The sequence below is a fragment of the Hippoglossus stenolepis genome, chromosome 16, assembly GCF_022539355.2.
Source record: "Hippoglossus stenolepis isolate QCI-W04-F060 chromosome 16, HSTE1.2, whole genome shotgun sequence".
Taxonomy (NCBI): Eukaryota; Metazoa; Chordata; class Actinopteri; order Pleuronectiformes; family Pleuronectidae; genus Hippoglossus; species Hippoglossus stenolepis.
The window spans coordinates 4,508,909-4,531,495 of record NC_061498.1 but is presented as its reverse complement, the minus strand read 5'-3'; the positions used below and the strand labels follow the sequence as shown (position 1 = coordinate 4,531,495).

The window sequence follows — 22,587 nt, the reverse complement described above, 5'->3', positions numbered from 1 at the left end:
CAATAATAAAACGGATTCATGTTTTACTTGAAGAAGTAAAATCCTACAGTGAAAAGCTGCAATGTTAATGGATAAAAGTATGTTTTTCATTTGATTTAATGGTTAATATATACAGCAGCGAGTATATATATATAAGATAAGATAAGATAATCATTTATTAGTCACAAAATTGGAACATTTGCAGTATTACAGCAGCAAGAGTCAAACAGACATCAGCAGGGAATAAGTAACATGCAGTACTTAAGTGTAAGGAATATAAAAGAATATATACTAAGATATGAATGCAATTAAACTAGTATACAAAGTGTAAAGACAGGAAGAAATATATGCAGTATTTATATACTATATGCAGTCATATTTTGGATTGCAAAATAATTTGCAATACTGCTCTGTTAACAAACAAGTGTTTTTTTGGCAGTAAGCTGCAGTGAAGCGATGAGCCCTTTACAAATGAAATGAAACTCATAGCCGTGCATACGTTTCTTTTCTACCATCAATCCCTGTCCTTTTCCTTCACGGAGCCGCTTCTCGTTGGTACTATTCCACTCGGGATCGCATGCTCGCGCCGGATCCCCGTCGCTCAACATGGATGTGAACCTGGCCGGGGATGGGCCAGTGTTTGGATCTCCATGCGGATGTGACATTTCAGAGAAGAGCGCGACCGCCATTTTGAGATTTACCTCAGACCCAGCACATCACGGCGCACGGGAGGAGCGGGTTGAGAGCCACACAGCTCAGGCCACCGTCGTATGACCGGGCACATTCCTCACCAGACACACGGGGGCTTTAGCTGGAAATGCAACGAGGTGCCGCGTCGCGTCGTTGATTGTTTTCGCGGCGGTTCAGGCGGATATCTCGGTTCATGTCGGGGCCGCGGCAACTCTGTCTCCGCTAACTTCCAAATTAACATCAGTGCTGTTCCCGTATTGGAAACTGGTTTGAATGGATAGCTTCTCCCTCCGCTCTCCCCCAGACGAGGGACAATCGGAGGAGCACACGGACTGGGGACGTCGCCAGGAAAGTTGTTGAGTGTGTGTCTATTGCAAATGAGCCTTTGTTTTCATTGTTGTTGCACCTTTATCACTCGCTGGCTGCCCAGTGTCAGGTAGCTCCACGCTAGCCACCACCAGGGTATTTGTTCGTCGGGGTGCAGGTCGTGCTGTGAGTTGTCTTTCTGCCCCACATTTCCCGGGGTAAAGACGGGATTGATTTAGATAATTTTTTTCCCGCGGGCCTCCCTCCTCGGAGCCCCGGTTCCATCCATCCCACCCCCGCCGTCAAGCCAGCGACTCGCACCCACCACAGGCGCCGAGATTGGGCGAATAGCGAGCAAATACGTCCGCGTTTCTCTACCCGCTCCCCCGCCGACCTCCCCCCCTCACTCCCCGGCGCTGACAGCGGACAAGGCCGAGGTCGCAGCAGAGCAGGCCCGGCCGCCGAGGCTCGACCTGTCCACCCCACCTCCGCATCCTACCGCGCCTCGCCAGCAGTCCAGAACCCGGGTCCCCGCCGAACCGACCCTGGACAAGGTCGAGGGGAACAGAGATAGCCGGGAGCACCGCACCACGACCACAACAACAACAACAGCTGCCAACATGAACCATCACCACACGCAGCAGCAGCAGCAGAAAGCCGGCGAGCAGCAGCTCAGTGAGCCGGAGGACATGGAGATGGAAGGTGAGTCCTGGTGCCATGAAGAGATAATGATAAATTTACCCCGTTCGTATGTTAAATTTTACAGCGGCACGATAGTTAATTTGTGCAGGATGAGTCGCACTTTATAGTAAACACGAAGGCCCGAAGCTAGCCAGGATAGCCGGCTTGCATTTTGCTGATTGTGCGTCCGATGCAGCAGACTTGTGCGGAGCTGACCTCATTTTGCGTTATTAGCGAGCGGAGCTTGTATTTCTCTGCTCCAGTTCGTGTGCCCGTATTATCCCGTTGCGTGTAAACGAACCCGGGGGACGACATTTATCCACACGGCTGGAGATCAGCCCCAGAAACCATTCATTCCCATCGGTCACTGTCTTTTTTTTTCCTGAGTAAAACGGCTCAGGATTTAACTCAATAACAAGACGGATCAGATGCAGTTTGCCAAATCATCGCCGCTTCCACATGCTCCCACTGGGCTGCAGGCCCGCGGATCGCCGATCATCTAAATGTTTGCAGACAACGTGGTGGTTCCTACAATTAACATGGATTCATCACTAGGTTAATTAATCTCTCTACTTTGACTTCACTGCAGGCTTTGGGTGGATTTAGGCAGTTACCGGTGTTTCTCATTAAAGTTGGCGACACGGTAAATAAAGCAACACGCTCCCTTTTTAAAATAACGTTTTAATATAGTGTGTCCGTAAGTGTTCCACATGCTAACTTTACTCCATCCTCTCAGAATTGTGCATGTTTGCATCGTGTCCGATTGGCGTGTAAATTAAACGTGGGGCCTGCACGCCAGCGACTACCTCCGGGGTGAAAACCTGCTCGTGTGGCTGCTGAAAGGAGAAGCTGGTAAATGTGGCTGGTTGGTATTCGCGGTGAAGGGATTCGGCGGATGCAGAGCCGCGTCTCTTTTATCCCACAGTAAGCGGGTAAAAGCACGACGAACATCGCTAGCGGAGCAGCTAATTGCAAACTGGCGAATTAGCTCCGAGGCCCGCTTCGTTGCGTGCGTTCGCTGGCTAGCATGCTAGTTAGCCGCTCGGCTAATGCTCACGGAGGGGGTGTGTAAGCGTTCCAAAATGGTGGCTTGTATTTTGCAACGTCCGATTTGGCTTCTGCACGAATGCTGGGCCCCGAACGTCTCCTTCACGTAATCGCCTCATTTTTCGCTCATCTTTGACGGCGATGCAACGTGCTCGACCTCGGTGATGTTTTGCTCTTTGCGTTCATTCCGGCATGTTCGGTGGTTCTAGCGATCCCAGCTCATGTTGGCTAATAACGGCCCGCATACGATTGTGTGTGGCTAGTGGCTAGATAGCACCGTAGCTAATGCTAACGCAGATGCGTCAATCCCCGTTTTGCTAAATTGACCGTGGGGGAGGACGAGCTGAGGGGATTCACGTGCTGATTACCGCAATCCTGCACGACGACTGTGGATCACACGATGGTCCGGTTGTGTGTTACTTTTGTGTGTTGACGTTTGACAGCGTGTAATGTGAACCGTGTGGCAGTGCTGGAAAGTAACGGTAGTCGCCGCTGCGGTAGCAGGGCCCCGCTCAAGGGGCAGCGCGGGGATTTGCTGCTTCATTGTATGGAGAAGCAAAACGGCATGGAGCTCGCCATTTTTAATGATCCGTGTTTTTGTTTGTTCCGATGTGCGGTCGGGGGGGCCTCTTCCTGCTGATGTTCACCACCGAGCACACGCAGGACATCCGCGCTACGTGTGTGTTTTTGTTCAGTTTGTGCTAATGTCAACTTTAGAGGCGGCAGCGGCTGCTGGGAGCCCTCAGCATCACTGCGTCATTCACTCCCAGGGATTTCAGGGTCCGTCCACACGCGCATTGTTGCTTGTTGTTCCGCAGCACATAATGGGGCTTATCTTATTTGATGATAGAAGCCATTAGGGAGAAAGGGCTCCAGATGGCATTTGCACATTTTCACTCATTGGTTTTTTAGTACTTGTTTCCCTAGCAGCAGGTGCACTCAGCAGACTTCCTCAGCCTGGATTTGCAGGCTCATGCCTCTTGGGTTCTCTCCCAGTTCACTGCAGCCTCGCAAGGACAGTGAGAACAAGTTGATATGTTCAACTTTATGTCTTAGTGCGGATAGAAACGCATGCGTCACAACTCCTTATTCCTTAGGGGGCTCACGTACTGTTTGGCTTAACCCGCATCTGCACATTATGTCACTAATAGAGCAGGACTTAAATCTATTAAGAATTTTGTTTGTTTTTCAAGCCATGGTTTCAATTAGGGATATTTGCACTTGTTGATAGATTGATAGAGAAACACCGTCGATGTGGTCTGATGCATCAAACAGCATTTCACCCTCTCAGCGCCATCACTGTAACAGGATCAGCTGTGCTTTGACCACCATGTTGCTGTTGGTTAAACACACATCTGTCTTTTGTTTCTCTGGTTGTCCAGCTTAGTATTTGTCTCATTGGACAGTGATTGGGACTTTTATTTGAAGTCTCATTCCTTAGCTGTGGATTTGGGAAGATTTTAAGACATTAGATTACCTTCTCAGTCATTGTAGCTTGACAGACAAACTGTGTCTGTGCTTTTTTATTAACAGGTAATGTTGTAGTGCAGCCACTGGGGGGATTCAGATCAGTTACTGTGAAATTTATTCCACATTAGGGCTTTTTGGACCAATATGAAGTCCCACATTGCCATTTATGCAGATGTCTGTGACTAATGGTTGTACATACTTACAGATTTTCAATTTGGGTCAACGCAGTAGGTGGGAAAAGAAGTTGTCATGGAGTTGAGTGACAGGTCCCATTAGCAGGGTGTAATCCACTTGGGGAAACAAGGTCAGTCTCCTAGTGGACTCGATCAGTAACGTTACCTGGAGGCACCGCTGTGCATGTAAGCTTAGAGGAAGATGAGGAACAGATGCATATGAAATACCGTGTAAGAGACGGGTTAACACAGCAGCACATTTGCAGACGTGCCTGCGTTTTCACATCATTGCCAACGCAACTCTGGGGTCTGTTTTTCTTTTTTTTGTAGCATCATTGTCATCATCACAGCATCCAGGCAGATTTCACTCCCTCCTAGAAGTCTGCTTAACGCTCCCCCGATTCTTTCATCAGAGTGTTTTGATGGACGTGACTGTGCATCGAGTCGTCTCATTATCCAGCCTGCATAATTGTTGTCCTCTGCGCGCCTGTGTTTTTGTTTGAGCGATGACTTGCCGCTTAATCCTGCATTGTGTCCATAATTACCCAGCCTACTGTAATGTTGCACGGCCTTTGTTGCGTGCACACACACACAAATTCTCTTTTTGCCCTCACTCCGACACACAGACGGGGGAAGAAGACTTGTCATGCTGTCTCAGCAGGGTTTTCCCCAGTAACAATGCAGGGGATAAAGATGGAGAAGTCCAGTCTTTGTTGATGCTGTTTTTAGTGTGTGGTTTAAATTATTATCACAATTGACAGAATGGTCAGTCTTTTCTGCTCTTAAGTGGACATATATATTCAAAGAAACTGAGCAAAATAAGACTTAAAAAGAACTTGATTAATCGCACATCATATTGCCCTCCTTTACACAACTAAACATTGGAACAGTCTACTTTCTTAATACGGAATCTACACGTTATATTAAGTAATGTAGGAGATCGTGTTTTGTGTGCTTTTATTTTACCCCTTGTTTCTGACTGAGCAGAAAGCAAGGCAGTGTCTGTAGAACAGGAGGAGGTCTCTATACTGTTATCTACACTAGAACCTTGATATCCATGTCTTAACATTTTGTCTCATTTTATAGCTGGGGACACAGACGATCCTCCAAGACTCCCAGCCAACCCTGTGATCAATGGTAACGTGGCCATGGCAGATGGACACAACAACACAGAGGATGACATGGAAGACGGTGTGTAGGATGAGCATGAATGAACCTTTGCTTGATCTGTAAACAAAATTATCCTAAGTAGTGATCCAGGTTTAGCATAATCCTGCAAATGGCTCTGAAGTTATTAGCCCCACTTTTGGGTGTGAAATCACTGATATCTAAAGCTGTTTTATATTCACCATCTAATCTAAGCCCCTATTAACCCGTATAATCGTTCCCCCTCTCCCCTCATCTCTCTACAGACACCAGTTGGCGGTCAGAGGCGACGTTCCGGTTTGTGGTAGAACGTTTCAGCCGCCTGAGCGAGTCGGTGCTCAGCCCGTCCTGCTTTGTCCGGAACCTTCCATGGAAGATAATGGTGATGCCTCGCTTCTATCCAGACCGGCCACACCAGAAGAGCGTGGGCTTCTTCCTACAGTGTAACGCAGAGTCCGACTCAACGTAGGTGTCTTGGTTGGGTGGGGGATCGAGTAGCTTTAGGCAAACAAAGATTTTTGGTGGTCCTGGTTCCTTATTTTTTTCTAATATAAATTTTACAGATCCATTAACTTACAGGGCTGGTAAATGATCTCCTAGCATGATGCTGTGCCATCATGCTTCAGTGTCTTGATAGTTTATAGTATGATTTGCAAATCTTTGTTCTCATTAGACCATCAAACATCAAATCATCCTCCAGTTTGTCTTCTTCATGCCAGAATGTCTTATGAGTTTGTCTGCTGCTCCATTACAAAGCTTTAACCAGTGTGTCAGTAGTTTAAACCTTGATTTCCTGCAGCTCCTTCAAAATTGCTATTACGCTCTTCTTGGTGTCTAACCTTGCTGGTGTCTTTAACACGTGTACATTTGACAGAAAAAGTCAACTGCTCTTCTAAGCTCCCTGGTTTTGCTTACTTACTGTAATCTTATTTGCTCCTTTTCCTTCCTGATGTAGTTTTGGCCAAAACACTGAAATGTTAGATGCAGACATCACCGCATGTCCCAGGTGATCTCTATTCAATTTATAATGCAATTTGCAAAAGCACCTGCCTGCACCAATGATGAAGGAATTTTAAAATATAAATAAAATCCTTGTTATCTTGCAATTTCTGACATTCTTTCATGCTTTTTATAATTTGTGTACTATGTTAACTGGCCTTCTAAGCTCAGATCACAGAAGTTCACTGACATTGTGTTGTAGCCTGCACAATGTTCTACAATTGTTAATTTAATAATTGCACCAAAATTCACACAACATGAGGTACATATACCATTTAAATTCAATGGAAAGGCAGTTGTTTATGAGAAAACATGACACATTTGATTTACTGTGTTGTGGATGCTGTTCTTGGTGTTCCAGGTCGTGGTCTTGCCATGCGCAGGCCATGTTGAAGATCATCAACTACAAAGACGATGAGAAGTCTTTCAGCCGCAGGATCAGTCACCTGTTCTTCCACAAAGAGAATGACTGGGGCTTCTCCAACTTCATGTCCTGGAGTGTAAGTACAGAAACAGACAGAACTGGAAGGCAGAAACGAACCACCAAAATTCTTATTCTTCACAGACTGGTAGAGATGACACTCAGAAGATTCTGCAAAAACGTAATTTTTATTTATTGAATAAAATAGGCTGTGCTGACAGAGCTGTTTAATTTCTGTGCAACAAAATACCACTTGCACATATATATCTGTTGGTCTTTGTCATAAGTTAATTTAGGATATTTAGTAATTGCATGTTTGTGCTTTTACAGTTTCCTATTGATATGAATGTTTTTGGTGATTGTGCGTTTCAGGATGTGACCGATCCAGAGAGGGGCTTCGTCGATGACGACAAAGTCACCTTTGAAGTTTACGTCCAGGCAGATGCACCACACGGAGTGGCGTATGTAGCTTTTCATTTTCTCTCTGGACTGGGTTTTATTTCTTATTTTGGTTTTATGAATTATGACCCTAAAATCATCTTTCTCTCTATGAACAGCTGGGACTCTAAGAAACACACAGGCTATGTTGGACTGAAGAACCAGGGAGCGACTTGCTACATGAACAGCCTGCTACAGACACTCTTCTTCACCAACCAACTACGACGGGTATGCTTTTATGTTTGTGTATCTTTTGTATGTATGAGGTTAAGGTATATAATAGTGATCAATATGTCTGACCGTTTGTCCATCTTTCTGTAATCATTTGTTTCTGGAGCTGAACTCGAAAACCAATTTGAGTTTGTCATGAGTAATGATTCCTCTGGTACTTGTTCAGCAGTGGGGACAGACGTTTGTGCCCCCTCACCAATAGTCATTTAGTTATTTTGATGTTAATGGAAAGTGCTTATCACATACATTTTAAAGCGAATCAAACAAACACAAGTAAATTTCAAGTACTCGGGGCTTCCACTGCAAAATGTGCATCACAGAAACCCTGATGAAACTTATTTGATTATATTAATCAGGTAGTGAAATGGTGACTATTTGGGGTTTTACTGGGAGGATGTGTCTTCTCCTGATGACTCTAGTTTTTACATTTTGATATGTTGCGTCATTATGCTGAAGTAAATGGTCTGAAAACTGTCTGACTGCACTGTATGTACATGGAAGGAAATTCTCACCCTGCATTTATTGTTTGTGTGTACTCTGCATGCTGTATGTTTTACCAATAAGTACAAGTACATACTGTGTATTAATGTTATTCTATAGCTGCTGCTGATTCTTGCACTCCTGCTAACACTAGCAACTGGCATCACCAAGGCCCTTTTTTTAATTAAAGGCCACTTTAATTTTGAATGCAAGATAGTTTGAATATGGTTCAAGTCTCCACAGTGAAAATCAGTAACATCATTCTGAGTATTACCTTTTTTAAAAAACGGCTATTGGACAAATCCTGGTGTGAATCCTTGCAGGCGGTGTACATGATGCCCACAGAGGGAGACGACTCGTCCAAGAGTGTCCCCCTTGCATTGCAGAGGGTTTTCTACGAGCTGCAACACAGCGACAAACCCGTCGGCACCAAGAAACTCACCAAGTCTTTTGGGTAGGTTAGACTCTTTTAAATAGTTGATAAATCAGGAGTAAAATGAGATGTTAACACCAATAAATAGTGTTTTTTGGCTCAGTGGTGCTTTGTATTTTCTTCAAAACATCAAATATTATGTCATGTCTGCTCAGTTTGAATCACGTCAGAAACATCTTGATCTACAACTTGATTTGTCAGTCAACAATGAATCAGAATTCTTCAATATAAAAGAAGCATCTTCTGCAAGGCAAACATGTCATTTTAGAAAAGCTGATCTTCTTTGTTTGTGTCAGTGAATATTAAAAATGTTGGATGTTAACTGGAGGTGGAATAGAAAGAGGAAATAACAATGAAACAAATGCTGCACTGATGGTTATTGTTTTGATGCTTTGATGCTTTTCTTACTGCTTTTCTTCTGTTTGTATTTAAACTAGTTTCAGCTACATTTTTGTTCTCATATCTAACTGCTTGCTTTTTTTATATGAAGATGGGAAACACTAGATAGCTTCATGCAACATGATGTGCAGGAGCTGTGCAGAGTGGTGAGTCCTTTCACAGTGTCTTGGAGAGTGTACATGTATGTGTGCTGAATACCTGACGTACTAAAGCATCTGCATGTGTCTCTTCCAGCTCCTGGACAATGTGGAGAATAAAATGAAAGGCACTTGTGTTGAGGGAACCATCCCCAAGCTCTTCAGAGGAAAGATGGTGGTAGGTTTCCTCCTCTCCTCCCTCGTCCTCTTCATGCTTTCAGTCACTTCTGTGTATTTGTTATGAGAAGCGTTATTGAGTTACTGTTCAAAAAGGCAGATGTATTTCTGCTTTGCACACATGAATTAAAGTGGTCTGTCCTAACACTGGCTGTTGCCTGGAATAAGGTCAGCTGTTGATGTAACCTCCTAAGAAAAGGAGGAGGGTGAATCAAGAAGTGGTCCCCTTAGAAATCATGTTTGTTATTCACTAGCTGAGTCATTGTCTGATCCCTGTGTGTGTGTGTGTGTGTGTGTTTGTGTTTGTGTTCGTTCTCGCTCTGCAGTCATATATCCAGTGTAAACATGTGGACTACCGGTCAGAGCGAATAGAGGACTACTATGACATCCAACTAAGCATAAAAGGAAAGAAGAACAGTGAGTAGCAGCATTGACGCAGCGTTTTGGCTGACCTGGCACTTGGCCATCATTAGCATCACGGTTGTTTCTCCCGAGTCTCATCAGTGCTCTCTGCTTTTTTCCAGTCTTTGAGTCGTTCAAAGATTATGTTGCGACTGAACAGTTAGACGGAGACAACAAATACGACGCAGGAGAGCATGGCCTGCAGGTGAGGCTTCACACTGACTGGATTATTTATGTTGTTTGTTCCTTTTTATCTAGTCATTTTTTGTTTTGTGATGTCTAAATTGGAATGTAAAATATGTTGAAGCCAATATTTATTGTCATTATGCAGTAAAGCAGCGCCCTGTTGACAAGGTGCAATATGAATTTGAGACAGTACGTGCTCATGAATGGATTTGGTACAATCCACATAAATATGCCATAAGAGCTGGAAACGGTCTCTATCTTCATTTTATTTAGTGTTATGATCTAAAGTCAGATCCTAACCAATCGTAAAGTGTTAAGATAGACGACACGTCATTGCAATAATAACAGAAAGACCTGGATGGAGTGGACTCTCAACAAGTGCATCTAAGACTGATATAGTTGATTTAAAGCTGACCTTGTGGTTCAAGCATGAATATAAATGAGCTGTCTGGATCAGATACCTGACATGTTTGTGTTTTGCTCTGCAGGAAGCAGAAAAGGGAGTGAAGTTCCTCACTTTCCCTCCGATCCTTCATCTGCAGCTGATGAGGTTCATGTATGACCCACAGACTGACCAGAACATCAAGATCAATGACAGGTAACAGATCAGGCCTTGTGTTCACCGTGTCAGGCTTTTTGAAGTGTGGATGCACAAAGGCTAATAACTGCAAGGGAGTAATTCTCGTTATGCTCACACACAAACAGGCCTGATTAAAGTAGATCAGTCCCCACTCACACAATGCGTCAGTCGCTCGTGCTGGTAACATAATTTAGAGAAGGTCTGGTCCATATTAACGCGGGTTAAAGGAGCGGTGTATTTTCGGAAATGGTGCTCGAGTCTTCAATCTCTGAGCAGCATGCACTGACCTTCTGCACCGAGTGACTGAGAAAGTGAGTCACTTAGTGTTTCCTGTGGGACGTGTAATGCATTGTGGAGGCTAATGGTGTTTTAACAATCCACCAGGATAATGACACTTTGAGCCAGTCATCTAGAATAGAACATTTTCCTCTGGCCTCTCCCACAAGACTTGAGCCATCTGTATGACACTGCCACAGCCCACAATCATACATCCTCTCCTACATATATTTGTTGCGTTGTGCTAACAGTGGCCCCTTCTCTTTCCAATCCTCTTTTTATTCTACCCATCAATTCTTTTTATCTATATTTATTCCCCGTTTACTTTTCTCTCCCATTTTCCCCTGCCGGTCATTCTTTCATTTCCAATCTCCTCTCTCTCCATCCTATCACTCTTCATCTCAATCTCTCCTCGCATCCATCCTCTCTGCCTCCCCTTCTCCCTCTTCCTCCTCAATAGGTTTGAGTTTCCAGATCAGTTACCTCTGGATGAGTTCCTTCAGAAGACAGACTCTAAGGACCCAGCCAACTACATCCTGCATGCAGTGCTGGTCCACAGCGGGGACAACCATGGCGGGCACTACGTCGTCTATCTTAATCCCAAAGGAGACGGCAAAGTGAGCGTCAAGGAACCAATAGTGAGGACAATTTTTTTTATACACCTTTCACCAAAAATTCTGTGGGGTTTAATGGGGTTGATGTGAATTATACCAACTAGATAGCAATGATTTTGAAAAGCACTGTCCTGTTTTTGTCTTTTATAAGGAGTCTGGTAAGCCACGGGTGTTCAACTTATACAGTCGATGCTGTTGACTACACTGTTCTGCTTTAGAGCTGACATTTAACAGGAACTACAAAGTTAATTTGTCTAAAAATGACACCATTATCAGGACTGCTAAGAGCTATAATTACTATTTGCCCAGAGATCATTCTATTAAATGAGCAGGACATGAGAAATGAGCGAGATGTTAAAAACCAGGTGCAGAATTTGCTGAGCTGTCCACTCAGACTCGTCTGTTTTTCACACGCAATGTTAAAACTGTAAATCTGAAGGTGTAGCAAAAAAGCATTTACACACCCTCAGCCACTCACCTGCTATACTCCTGACTCACACATTTATTAGTGCATTGCGGTGTCGTCTATAAACAAGGTCGACTGGTTGAGCATCCGTGTGCAAATCATTCCTATTAAAGAGGCGCCGGATGGAACGTTTGTCTGGATATTTTTTTGTGTCTGGCTGGATTGAAAGCATACCAGGACGATCTCATGTAAACGGTTGTCTTAACTCACTCTGGTTTTCTCTCTTCCTCACATCCCCCTCCCCTCGTGAAAACCTCCCTTTCTGCCCTACTTTTGCCCCGTATCCTCTGCCCTCCCCCTCTCTCATTCTTGACCTCCTCCTCCTCCTTTCACAACCCCCCTGCCCCCTCTTGTCTATCATTCTGTCTTTGTCTGCAGTGGTGCAAGTTTGACGATGACGTGGTGTCACGATGCACCAAGGAGGAAGCCATAGAACACAACTATGGTGGACACGATGATGACCTCTCAGTGCGCCACTGCACCAATGCGTACATGTTGGTCTACATCAGAGAGTCCAAGCTCAGTAAGTCACATATTCCCTCAACATATATATGAGGCATGAATGAGGGATGTGGAAAAATGAAATCTCTGTTTCCACTTTGTCATTTGATGACTGACTTCTCCACAATTACTGTCGCAGTGGCTGTAAACACAAATCGATTACACCCTGTCCTACCCTGTGATTTTAGGTGAGGTGCTCCAGCCGATGACTGACGTGGACATCCCCCAGCAGCTGGTGGAGCGTCTGCAGGAGGAGAAAAGGGTCGAGGCCCAGAAGAGAAAGGAGCGTCAAGAGGCCCACCTCTACATGCAGGTCCAGGTAGGGAACCAGGCGGCTCGACACTTTTAGAAATGACTAGAAACCTGCAATTGTTGTGTTTCACTAAAGCTTTACACATTGGACAGTACAGTTGGAAATTAAAGCTTTGTTGTGCTTTTACAGGTAGGAAAGTTATAATTAGCAGTGATTCAGAGTGTGAACGCAGCAAAACCCAGTTACATACTGTGACATGAATGAAGTGGTGCTCATACCTTAAAGTATGCAAGGGTGCAGGACTGCTAAGAAACTGCGATGGGCCCTCATCTGTTAGGTGTTGCCATGTGTACAAGGAGGATGCTACATTAGCAGTCAATGTGAGAGGATGCAGCTTTGATAGATTTAATGTGAAAATAGATTCTAAACGGTGGTTACATGTTTCATAATTGGATCAAAACTATTATTTATATGAGCAGCTTCTTCAAATTGGTACATTTCATTGAGGCAACGCAGTAGTAGAGCTGTGGGCGTCGAAGATCATTTGGCTTTTTATTATATCACTTGGTGCTAATTTCTTTCATGGCTCGTCTCTGGTAATGGGAGAAATGTTAGAAAGAGGACGCGTGTTCACCTTCAATATGCATTTTGTGTGCTTTTTGTTTTTCTGCATCACAATAATTTTTCTGGCCCCAATCTGAGTCTATTTATCTTGTGTATCTGCCAATACACAAGATAACGTCTTGATAACATCTCTCTCTCATCACGCGTCACATCTTAATGAAGTCTAAAGTGTCGGTGACTAAGGCTGTTTTTCCTGTGCTCCTCTCCTCCGTGGCAGATGGTGACAGAAGACCAGTTCTGTGGTCATCAGGGCAATGACATGTACGACGAGGAGAAAGTGAAGTACACGGTCTTCAAGGTCCTGAAGAGCTCCACGCTGCAAGAGTTCGTCCTGAACCTCTCCCAGACAATGGTGAGGGACTCCAGCATTTGATGAAATATTACTGAACCCCAAACCCACTCTCTGCTCTTGTATTCATCCCACTTCAGCGATCTCATTAAATATAATGTGCTGCCTGTCTGTGAGGCAAATCATGTCTGAATGTTTGCTCTTGTGCGACATCAACATTAGAATAAAAACTGTTGGCTAGAATCTCACACATTGATGTGCTGCAGGGTTTCCCACAGGACCAGATGAGGCTGTGGCCCATGCAGGCCCGGAGCAATGGAACCAAGCGACCTGCCATGCTCGACTACGAGGCCGACTGCAACAAGTCGGTAAGTGTTCGTGTCCCAGGGACGGGTTGGTTTTTGTATTAAAGTGCAGATTTTTCTGTGATCAATTTGTCTGTTGTCTCACCCTGAGCCCAGTTAAATTAAATAGTTTTTAAATATTTTCCTGTCTGTATTTCAGATGATCGACTTGAGCGACAACGAGAACCCCTGGACAATATTTCTAGAGACGGTGGATCCAGAGATGGCTGCCAGCGGGGCCACGTTACCCAAGTTTGATAAAGACCGTAAGTTCGACAGATCAACCGTCATCCTGCTCAGTGTTTCACTTATTCTGTTACTTTCCTTTGTAAATATCATGTGATGTTGAAAACTTTCTAGTTTGAGCCAATGACGGGACAAAATAACAAATGAATCATTCGTTAAACGGACAAACTGACAACACATTGAGTTTGTGTTGCACAGACACATTGAAACCTGAAATACTTGAAATGCCGCTTCACAGGGTATAATAATTGTTCACACGTGGGAAACTAATACAATTGTACTAGTTTGAGGTTTTGTGCAATGTTAATAACTTTGTGTGTTTTAGTATTTTATTCTAACTCCAGTTGTGGTCATTTATGCCGTCCATGCTGGAACACTTTTATTTCTGAATATTCTTCAAGCTGTCACCTCTATTGTCAACCTGTTTGTATCTTAAGTGACATTTTCCCTTTTATGTTTTAGATGATGTCATGTTATTCTTGAAGATGTATGACCCCAAAACCAGAAGCTTAAATTATTGTGGACATATCTACACACCTATATCCTGCAAAATAAGTAAGTAGCAGAACGTCCAGGTCTAATTTAAGCTGAACACTTTCACTATATAGCACATGATTAAGTTTATGTAATAGAAACATTGAGTCCACTGATCGCACTTGAAAATGTGTTGAACTAAAAGATTAAATCGTGTTTCTGCTGCTCTTTCCTCTGTAACCAGGAGACCTACTGCCAGTCATGTGTGAGAGAGCAGGTTTTCAGCAGGAAACAAGCCTTATCCTCTATGAGGTGATCTATTTATGTTCCACTCACTTCTTGGCAGAGTCCTGTCTTTTTTTTCTCACTTGTTCTACCTCCTCACCCGCTCCTTCACAGTCTTCACATTCCCAGGCTCCTCTATCCAACATACTCTTCTTCTCACACTTTCCTGTTTTGTAGCTCTGCATGTTTACATTGCATCTTGTGTATTTCCATATGTCTTCACTACTTCTCTGACTCCATGCTTCCTTTTTTTGTGACAGGAAGTAAAGCCCAATCTAACGGAGCGGATACAGGACTATGATGTCTCTCTGGACAAGGCCCTGGATGAGCTCATGGATGGGGACATCATTGTCTTCCAGAAGTAAGACTTGTTTGTGTTTGTGCATTAAACTCTGAGCAGTGTAAGCTTATATCCTCACAGTATATATATATATATTTTGGAGTAAGAGGCACAGCTCGAGTCTTCTAGCACGTTTGCTTTTTTTACGTAAATGTTAAGTGTACATACAAAGCACGGCAGAAAGGCAAACTCCTCTACTGACAATGTGAATCTCCTTTTAAGCAGATTTACCCACATTTAATAAAACCTGCATATACTCGCTTGTCTTTTCTGTCTTCTCTCAATTAACCAATGTTTCCACCTTCCTCCGATCACACAGGGACGACCCAGAGAACGACAGCAGCGAGCTGCCTACAGCCAAGGACTACTTCCGGGATCTGTACCACCGGGTGGACGTCATTTTCTGTGACAAGACCATCCACAACGACCCTGGCTTCGTGGTCACACTGTCCAACCGCATGAACTACTTTCAGGTATGGTCCATCCCAGTACTTTCCCTGAGTGCTAACTGACGAGGAAGAAATCTGACAGGCCCCTGGTGACCCCTGCTTCTGTAACGTTTGTGTTGTGTGTTTGTCAGGTGGCCAAGACGGTAGCGCAGAGGTTGAACACAGATCCTATGCTGCTGCAGTTCTTCAAGTCACAGGGGTAGGAGGCTTCGCTCATCCACCAACACACACAGATGATAATTATGTGCGATGATATTGATCATTTCACAAATGTCAAATATTTGCTCAAATGTCAGAAAGTGAAGCTTTTTATTTGAAAACAAAGTGTAAATGTAGAAACCTCTGCAGGTATTCTGCTGACGTCGAGGATTTAGAAATTAAAGAGTAGTTTATAAAAAGCAGAAGACACGAGAGGGAAGTTAAGTTCTTGCTTTGTTCTTAAATGACTGATTCTGCCTTTGCAGTTCAGTCATTCCTGTTTAAAAAGAGTAAGAGATTATATGAGAATATTTAGTTTTTCTCAGGCTGACATTGTGAAAGATAAAAGTTGTTTCGAGGTTGAATTGCGATTTCAAAATAATGATTCAAATCTTATGGTTTGTTTGATAATGGAAAGAAACGCGTGTCATCGTTCTCACAGCTTGTGCAATGTTTGCTTTCAATTTGATAAGTTGCAGTTGTCGGTAGAAATGTTGCGTAACCTGTCCCCCCCACCTGTCTTTGTTGTTTTCCTTACTCCTCCCACTCCGGCTCCTTCCTCTCCACCTGTCTCCCTCTTCTTCTTCTCCTCCTCTTCTCTCCTCCTCTCCCTCTGCTCCTCTCTGTATATCCTCGTCCTTGCCTCTTGTTTACCTCCCTTTACCTCTGTCCACTTTTTGTCCTCTTCCTTTTTTATTCCTCCTCCTCTTCTTTCTTTCCACCCATTCCCTTTTCCCCATCATCCTTCTTTCCTCCCCTTCATCATCCTCCCCCCCTGCCTGGTGGTGTGGTGGCCAGGTACAGGGACGGTCCAGGGAATCCTCTCAGACACAACTATGAGGGAACGCTGCGGGACCTGCTGCAATTCTTCAAGCCTAGACAGCCCAAGAAACTCTACTACCAGCAGGTGGGAATATTTACCAACGCTCGTCCTTCTGGGTTTTATTTTGTCTTTTCTCCTCTTATGAGTGTTTTTGAAAGTATAGTTTGGCTGCTTCTGTTAAAAGATGGCTCTTAAAGTGTAAATATTTTCTCTTTCATCTAAAAGTTTATGCGTTTGTACAGATTTCGAAATGAATAATTAAAATGTTCAGACCTTCTGTTAGATTGAGTCTCGTGTGTGATGTGGTGCAGATTGATTTTATTCAGTCATCACACGTTGTACAATAAGTATATACAATATAGACTATAAAGTGTAAACATCTTTGTATTAAATAGCGAATGAACAGACCTCAGATAAAGGCAAAATATTTATATATGCCTGCCTATATTATCAAATCAAGCTACCCTCCAGTAATCAAAGACAAATCATCCATAATTCATTGCAACCTTCAAAAATATCTTTGTAAGTAATTCTTTTATAAAGCAAATTATACTTTTAATTCATATTGACATTGAAAACAAACTCAAAAGATGACTGTAAAACATGTATCACACAGTCAATACCACTTCCTTCATTACAGTTTCAACAATGAAATGTGCAACGTGAAACATGTGAATCATCTCTGTAACTCTCTTTCCCTCCGCTCTGTCTTGTTTGTCCACAGTTGAAGATGAAGATCACAGACTTTGAGAACAGGAGGAGTTTTAAATCCATATGGCTCAACACCCAGTTCAGAGAGGAGGTAACACAGACGCACACTTTCAACAGCGACACGATGCATTTCCTCTCGGCGACATGTTTAGTGTGATTCCAGCAACCAGTTGAAATGTGACCGTGTGTGTGTTTGCTGCAGGAGATCACCCTCTACCCTGACAAACATGGCTGTGTGCGGGACCTTTTGGAAGAATGTAAAAAAGCAGTGGAGCTCTCTGAAAAGGGCTCCGACAAGCTCAGGTATGTGTTTCAATGTGCGTGACTGTAATGTGGCAGCAAAGGGGCCCTGAAGTAATGACATGCTTGCCAAAGGGTTGAGCCTCAGACAGAGATCTCAACTCTCACCTGCTCCTTTTCCAATCTACAGTTTTTTATGAATGAAAACTGGTCACTCTTTGCAATCAGACCTTTTCGGAAACTCGTCACTAAGGTTTAGTTTGAACTGCAAGTTGTGAACCGTGTCATATATTCATCCAAAAATTATCATGTGTAAAATATGTTCCAGGACATTCAGAGCATAATGAATGTGATTTCACTGACAACACCTCCATCAGAAATGTACTGCATCATCTCATTTTTTATCAAGCTGCTATATTTAGCAACACTGGGATTTTTAGGTCTGCCTCTCGTCATAATTTTGCTTCACTCATTTATTTGTTATCCCGTATTTTACATTTTTTTACACTCTGCAAATCATTCTTTGTAAAGCTGCTGTAGAGTTTTAATCCTGCCTGTCTCTCTGTGCCCCCCCTCAGGCTGTTAGAGATAGTAAGCTATAAAATCATCGGGGTTCACCAGGAGGACGAGCTGCTAGAATGTTTATCTCCGGCTGCCAGCCGCACCTTCAGAATAGAGGTGAGTGTGTATGTGAGGCGTTTCCTGTGTCTGTCGCTCTCTCCTCTTTAAGTTTTATTTTTAGCCATTTTTCCTCCTTTCGTCGCTCCACCACTTCTCAACCCTTCAGCCTGACACTGATGGGCTTTTTATAACTTTATTTACACAAGCAGCCACTTTGCAGCCAACGTTTGGCCCCTTCAAAGTAATACGCTTCTCATATGAAAGATTTACTGCGCTGAAGGGACGAGCACCTCTGGTTGAACCTTTCCAGTCTGTTGCACCTTGAACCGCACCTGACAGTGATGTGGAGTTGTACCGACCACACCCTGAGTGCAACTCTGCATCACTGCAGCACAGTGAGAGCATCAGCCACTGGAGGTCAGCAGAAACCACAGTTTGGCTGAACACACACTGAAACCTGTTGTGAGCTTCTCCTCTTGACCCTCCTCTCTCTCCCATTTCCTTCCCTCTCTCAGGAGATTCCTTTGGACCAGGTGGACTTGGACAAGGACAGTGAAATGTTAATCCCGGTCGCTCACTTCCACAAAGAGGTCTTTGGGACCTTTGGGATTCCCTTCTTGCTCAAGATCAGACAGGTGAGGGCGCTTATTTGTTTTTAACGTAATGTGTTGCTTACCTCTTTCCCAAACTCACACTGTTTGTTCCCACCCCTCACCCCACAGGGCGAGTCCTTTCGGGACGTGATGAGGAGGATCCAGACCATGCTGGACATCCAGGAGAAAGAATTTGAGAAGGTAAGACCTCACCTCACATCACCCATTTGAATGCTTTGTAATAGTTTTCTGCTGGATATTTAAATGAATAGGTTTTTATTTATTCAGAGCCCAGTATAAGTGTTAAGCTGGAAGGTAACGTGTCTTTCTCTGTGTTTGTTTTGTCTCAGTTCAAGTTTGCGATTGTGATGATGGGCCGGCATCAGTACATCACTGAAGACGAGTACGAGGTCAACCTGAAGGACTTTGAACAGCCAGGTATTTACTGCATCTGCTGCTCTGTGGGCAGCTGGCAATGCACCCACTGCTGGTTTTACTGCTACTGCACTGATGGCAGGGACTTTATGTGATATATAAAGTGTAGAAATGCATCAGCCACAATCCCTCATTTTATGCAGGACACACACACACGTATGCGTCAGAGGCCGTAACTGATAAGCTGCTCATTTACTTTGACCGGGCTGAAATCATGCGTCCAGTAGACGTCAGGCAGAGCGCGTCTTTTCATGCAGCAGCGGACGGCGCAGCCAATAATCGTGTTTCACCAAACACTCAAGTGTGTTAATGTGAAGGAGGAGACAGAGGCTGCTGCTGAACCTGGTGGTTGTTCATCTGGTTGTGGATCTTATTGAACCGTCGACTTCTAAGTAGCTAAGTTGTGCGTCCTGAACATGAAACTGTGATTGTTGTCGTAAAGGCCGATCCAACAGCACCAGGAATAAGGTCGAGGAGATGAAAAGATCAATGAGTTTAAAGACAAGATTTTACAACCAGAAGGTTTTCAGAGCAGCGACAGTTTTACCTTTTGTCCCCGTGTTTACGAGGTAAACGTTGTAAAACTGTACAAGGTGATCCACCAGGAGTGTGTGATTTCACTTGTCTGTCTCACCTCCTCAGCAGCTCGCTGGACAATGATGCCTTTTGGTTTCCTATCGCTGCCTTTTATGTACAAGCCTGACTCGAATGAAGGCTGAAGTCATTCTTAACGCTACCGCAACTAGAGATCTTACTTCTATCTGTAACAACTCAAAGATCATGCGTCATATTGTCATTGCTTCAGATAAAAATCCTAAATATTATTCAAGATTGTCCTGACATCTTAAAAATGAAAACCCAGCTAGATGTTAAATCTGTTTCCCCCGAGAGGAAAACTGCTGCTGCTCAAACTGTCCATGTGTCCCGATCTCTGTTGTTCGCACTTTCCCAACGTGAAGCTCGTTGTGTAACCGTTTCTCCGCCGCGTCTCCTTCCTCGCAGGTAACATGTCCCAACCGCGCCCCTGGCTCGGGTTGGATCATTTCAACAAAGCTCCAAAGAGAGGTCGCTACACCTACCTGGAGAAAGCAATCAAGATCCACAACTAAAGCAGCCCGCCCCCTTCCTCTTTGTCCTCCTCATCCTCCTCCTGCTCCGCCTTCTTCCCTACCGTCTTTAACACACCATAACCACAGACTGTAACCAACCGTGTGCGAGAGACTTTGGGCGTGTGTGTGTGTGCGTGTGTGTGTGTGTGTGCGTGCGCGTGCGTGCTCGTGTGTGTTTATCACTTTTAACACCCTGCCTGGACACCTACAGCTCTACACCGGCACTATGTCTTCAGCGAATCGGATCTTGCTGCAACTGACGGATTATTCTTCAACCACAAAATAAACTGCACCAACCACCTCCCGACTGTTTATTTTGTTGTTTGTTTTAGTTTCTTTCCTTTTTTTTTTTTTTTTAAATCTTCTGCGTTCGAGACCGGTTGGTTGTTTTTCTTCTGGCTTCTCCACCTGTTGACTGCCTGTTTTTTTTGTTGCCTGTCTGGAAGTAGGGGAAATAGATTTTAATATGATATAAGCGGAGAGGGGGAGAGGAAGTGGAACATAGTGAGTTTGTGTGTGTGATATGATATAAGTAATATACACACTCATGCGATGAACTTCTAGACTCAATGTTTTTCTTTTTTCTTTTCCTGATCCCACCTCACTCACAGGCTTTTTTCCCACCCCCCCCATCAGATTTATTGGGGGGGGGGGTTGTTTTTAAATAAAGACGTGTTTGAAGAGGCATCACGCTGCTGTGTGTAGAGTTTGATAAAAGGATGTTTGCGAGGACTAACTGACAGTAAAAAAAAAAAAATTACAAAAAAGAGGGAGAAGTCCGAAGTTCATTCTGCGGAAGAATCTTTTTGCAAAAAAAAAAAAAACCCTGCTGCGATCTGACGTCCATCCTGAGGTTCACTAGTTGCCCTGATGTGGTTCTTTTTATTTCCTGCTCCCATCTTTTTTTTTAGTGCTACAGAAACAAGTATTTCTAGGTTTACACACACTTTCTTTGTTACCGAGTTCGGTTGGAGGAAAAAGTAATTTCTTTTTTTTGTTTCTTTCTGCAGAGCTTGTATAATAACATAAGAAAATCCACAGCATCTGTTTGAAAATAAATTGAGGGGAAAAACGAAAAGGAGAAATTTGTCTGTATTTCATCTTGCACGTTGGCACATAACGTCAGGTTTCTCAGGACTGGAAAAAAAAAATGTACACGACCGTGGTTTTTTTCGATTTGTTCAGCGACTTTAAATGAAAACACACACGCTCAGACAACCTCCTCGGCTTCTTCTTTCCTTATTTTTCATTTTTTTTGTGTGGTGCAAAAGTGTTTCATGTCTTTCTCAGTCATTCCTCTGAACACACACAAGCAAGCTTCACCTTCTCCCTCCCCCCCTCTGCCCGTTCTTCACCCTTGGTTGAAACTGTCGCCTCCACGTGGTTGGGAGCAGTAACCGCGCTGTGCTTGGTAGGGAGCTGCAGACACTTAGAGCCCCACAGGTTTGAGGATTGTGTAGAGACAAAACCAGCATTGTAAGAAACACTTTAAGCCCTGCGAATTGATTTTTTTTTCTTTGTTGGTTTATTTTTTCTTTGGGTTTCTTTTTAAAGCACAGATGGAATGCTCCCCTAATAGCGTATAGCTGGCTCTGTAAAGACAACATTTAAGAATTGTATATTTAAAAATATGAACGTGTAAAATTTAAGAGAAACACACCTTTGTTGTTGGGTACAGAAGGAGCCAGGTGTTCATATTTCTTGTGTAGGTTTTTTCTTTTTCTTTATTTTGCGTTCCTGATGTACCATTGATGAATTTTTTTTTCTTTTTTTTCTGTTACATTTGGATTTTTTCTTTTCAAAACTAACTGCATTGGTTTTGTCTTGTTAAAAAAAGTGCAGTACAAAGATGACCTGCAGAATCACACCTTAATTTGATCTTTTCCAGTTTAAAAATCCTCAGTGTAGCAGCAGTGTACGACAACTATTCCTGTATATTGCCTTTTTGCTGGAAAATGTATGTTGAATAAAATTTTCTATAAAAACAAAACCCCCTATCGGCTGCTTGAAAACATGCTCACAAAGACGACGCTAAAAGGTTTAGCAGGTGAAATATGCACTGTCAACATTTGCTAATTATTTTAAAAATAAAGTCCAGCTCACTCAGTTGTGTTTTGTATGTTTTAAGTCATTAAATCAAAGTAATTTGACCTGATGATGGCGCTAGATGAAAAGTTAGAAGACTTCTACAATTCATTAGTATTTCGGGCCCAATACACAAATGTTTCAGTGGCAAATCTTAACTTCTAATCTGTGCGAGTGAGAATAAAACCGTCGCCTCTCTAGAAGAAGGCAAGATAGGAAAGAAAAATCTGAAACAA

At 43.5% G+C, this 22,587-nt stretch overlaps 1 protein-coding gene across 10 annotated transcripts; it reads left to right on the top strand.

Moving 5' to 3' along the window:
* Nucleotides 1–1,224: 1,224 nt before the first annotated feature.
* usp7 (ubiquitin specific peptidase 7 (herpes virus-associated)) lies at nt 1,225–22,256 on the top strand. 10 transcript variants are annotated; one of them, XM_035181768.2, is made up of 33 exons: nt 1,571–1,677; nt 2,246–2,299; nt 5,433–5,537; nt 5,759–5,957; nt 6,448–6,498; nt 6,853–6,991; nt 7,285–7,373; nt 7,470–7,578; nt 8,385–8,515; nt 8,985–9,039; nt 9,128–9,208; nt 9,534–9,624; nt 9,732–9,814; nt 10,284–10,393; nt 11,112–11,289; nt 12,110–12,254; nt 12,421–12,551; nt 13,327–13,461; nt 13,665–13,766; nt 13,903–14,008; nt 14,451–14,543; nt 14,707–14,774; nt 15,008–15,108; nt 15,407–15,560; nt 15,668–15,735; nt 16,533–16,641; nt 17,282–17,359; nt 17,471–17,571; nt 18,087–18,186; nt 18,645–18,764; nt 18,852–18,923; nt 19,073–19,160; nt 20,160–22,256. In XM_035181768.2, exons 3-33 carry the CDS (start codon nt 5,495–5,497, stop codon nt 20,264–20,266), a joined length of 3,237 nt encoding a protein of 1,078 aa, XP_035037659.1. In that variant the 5' UTR covers nt 1,571–1,677; nt 2,246–2,299; nt 5,433–5,494; the 3' UTR covers nt 20,267–22,256. The 10 variants fall into 10 exon arrangements, with proteins under 10 accessions (XP_035037654.1, XP_035037664.1, XP_035037655.1 ...); XM_035181763.2 differs by lacking the exon at nt 2,246–2,299 and having other exon boundaries at nt 1,225–1,677; XM_035181764.2 differs by lacking the exon at nt 2,246–2,299 and having other exon boundaries at nt 1,458–1,677; nt 16,539–16,641.
* The last annotated feature ends 331 nt before the right edge of the window (nt 22,257–22,587 follow it).

Bases quoted from the DNA above. Each gene is read 5' to 3' on its own strand.
- usp7 (XM_035181763.2), top strand. From the start codon at position 1,596: ATGAACCATCACCACACGCAGCAGCAGCAGCAGAAAGCCGGCGAGCAG. The intron at 7,579-8,384 runs GTATGCTTTTAT...GAATCCTTGCAG, and splicing joins TCACCAACCAACTACGACGG to GCGGTGTACATGATGCCCAC. The intron at 14,544-14,706 runs GTAAGTAGCAGA...CTCTGTAACCAG, and splicing joins ACCTATATCCTGCAAAATAA to GAGACCTACTGCCAGTCATG.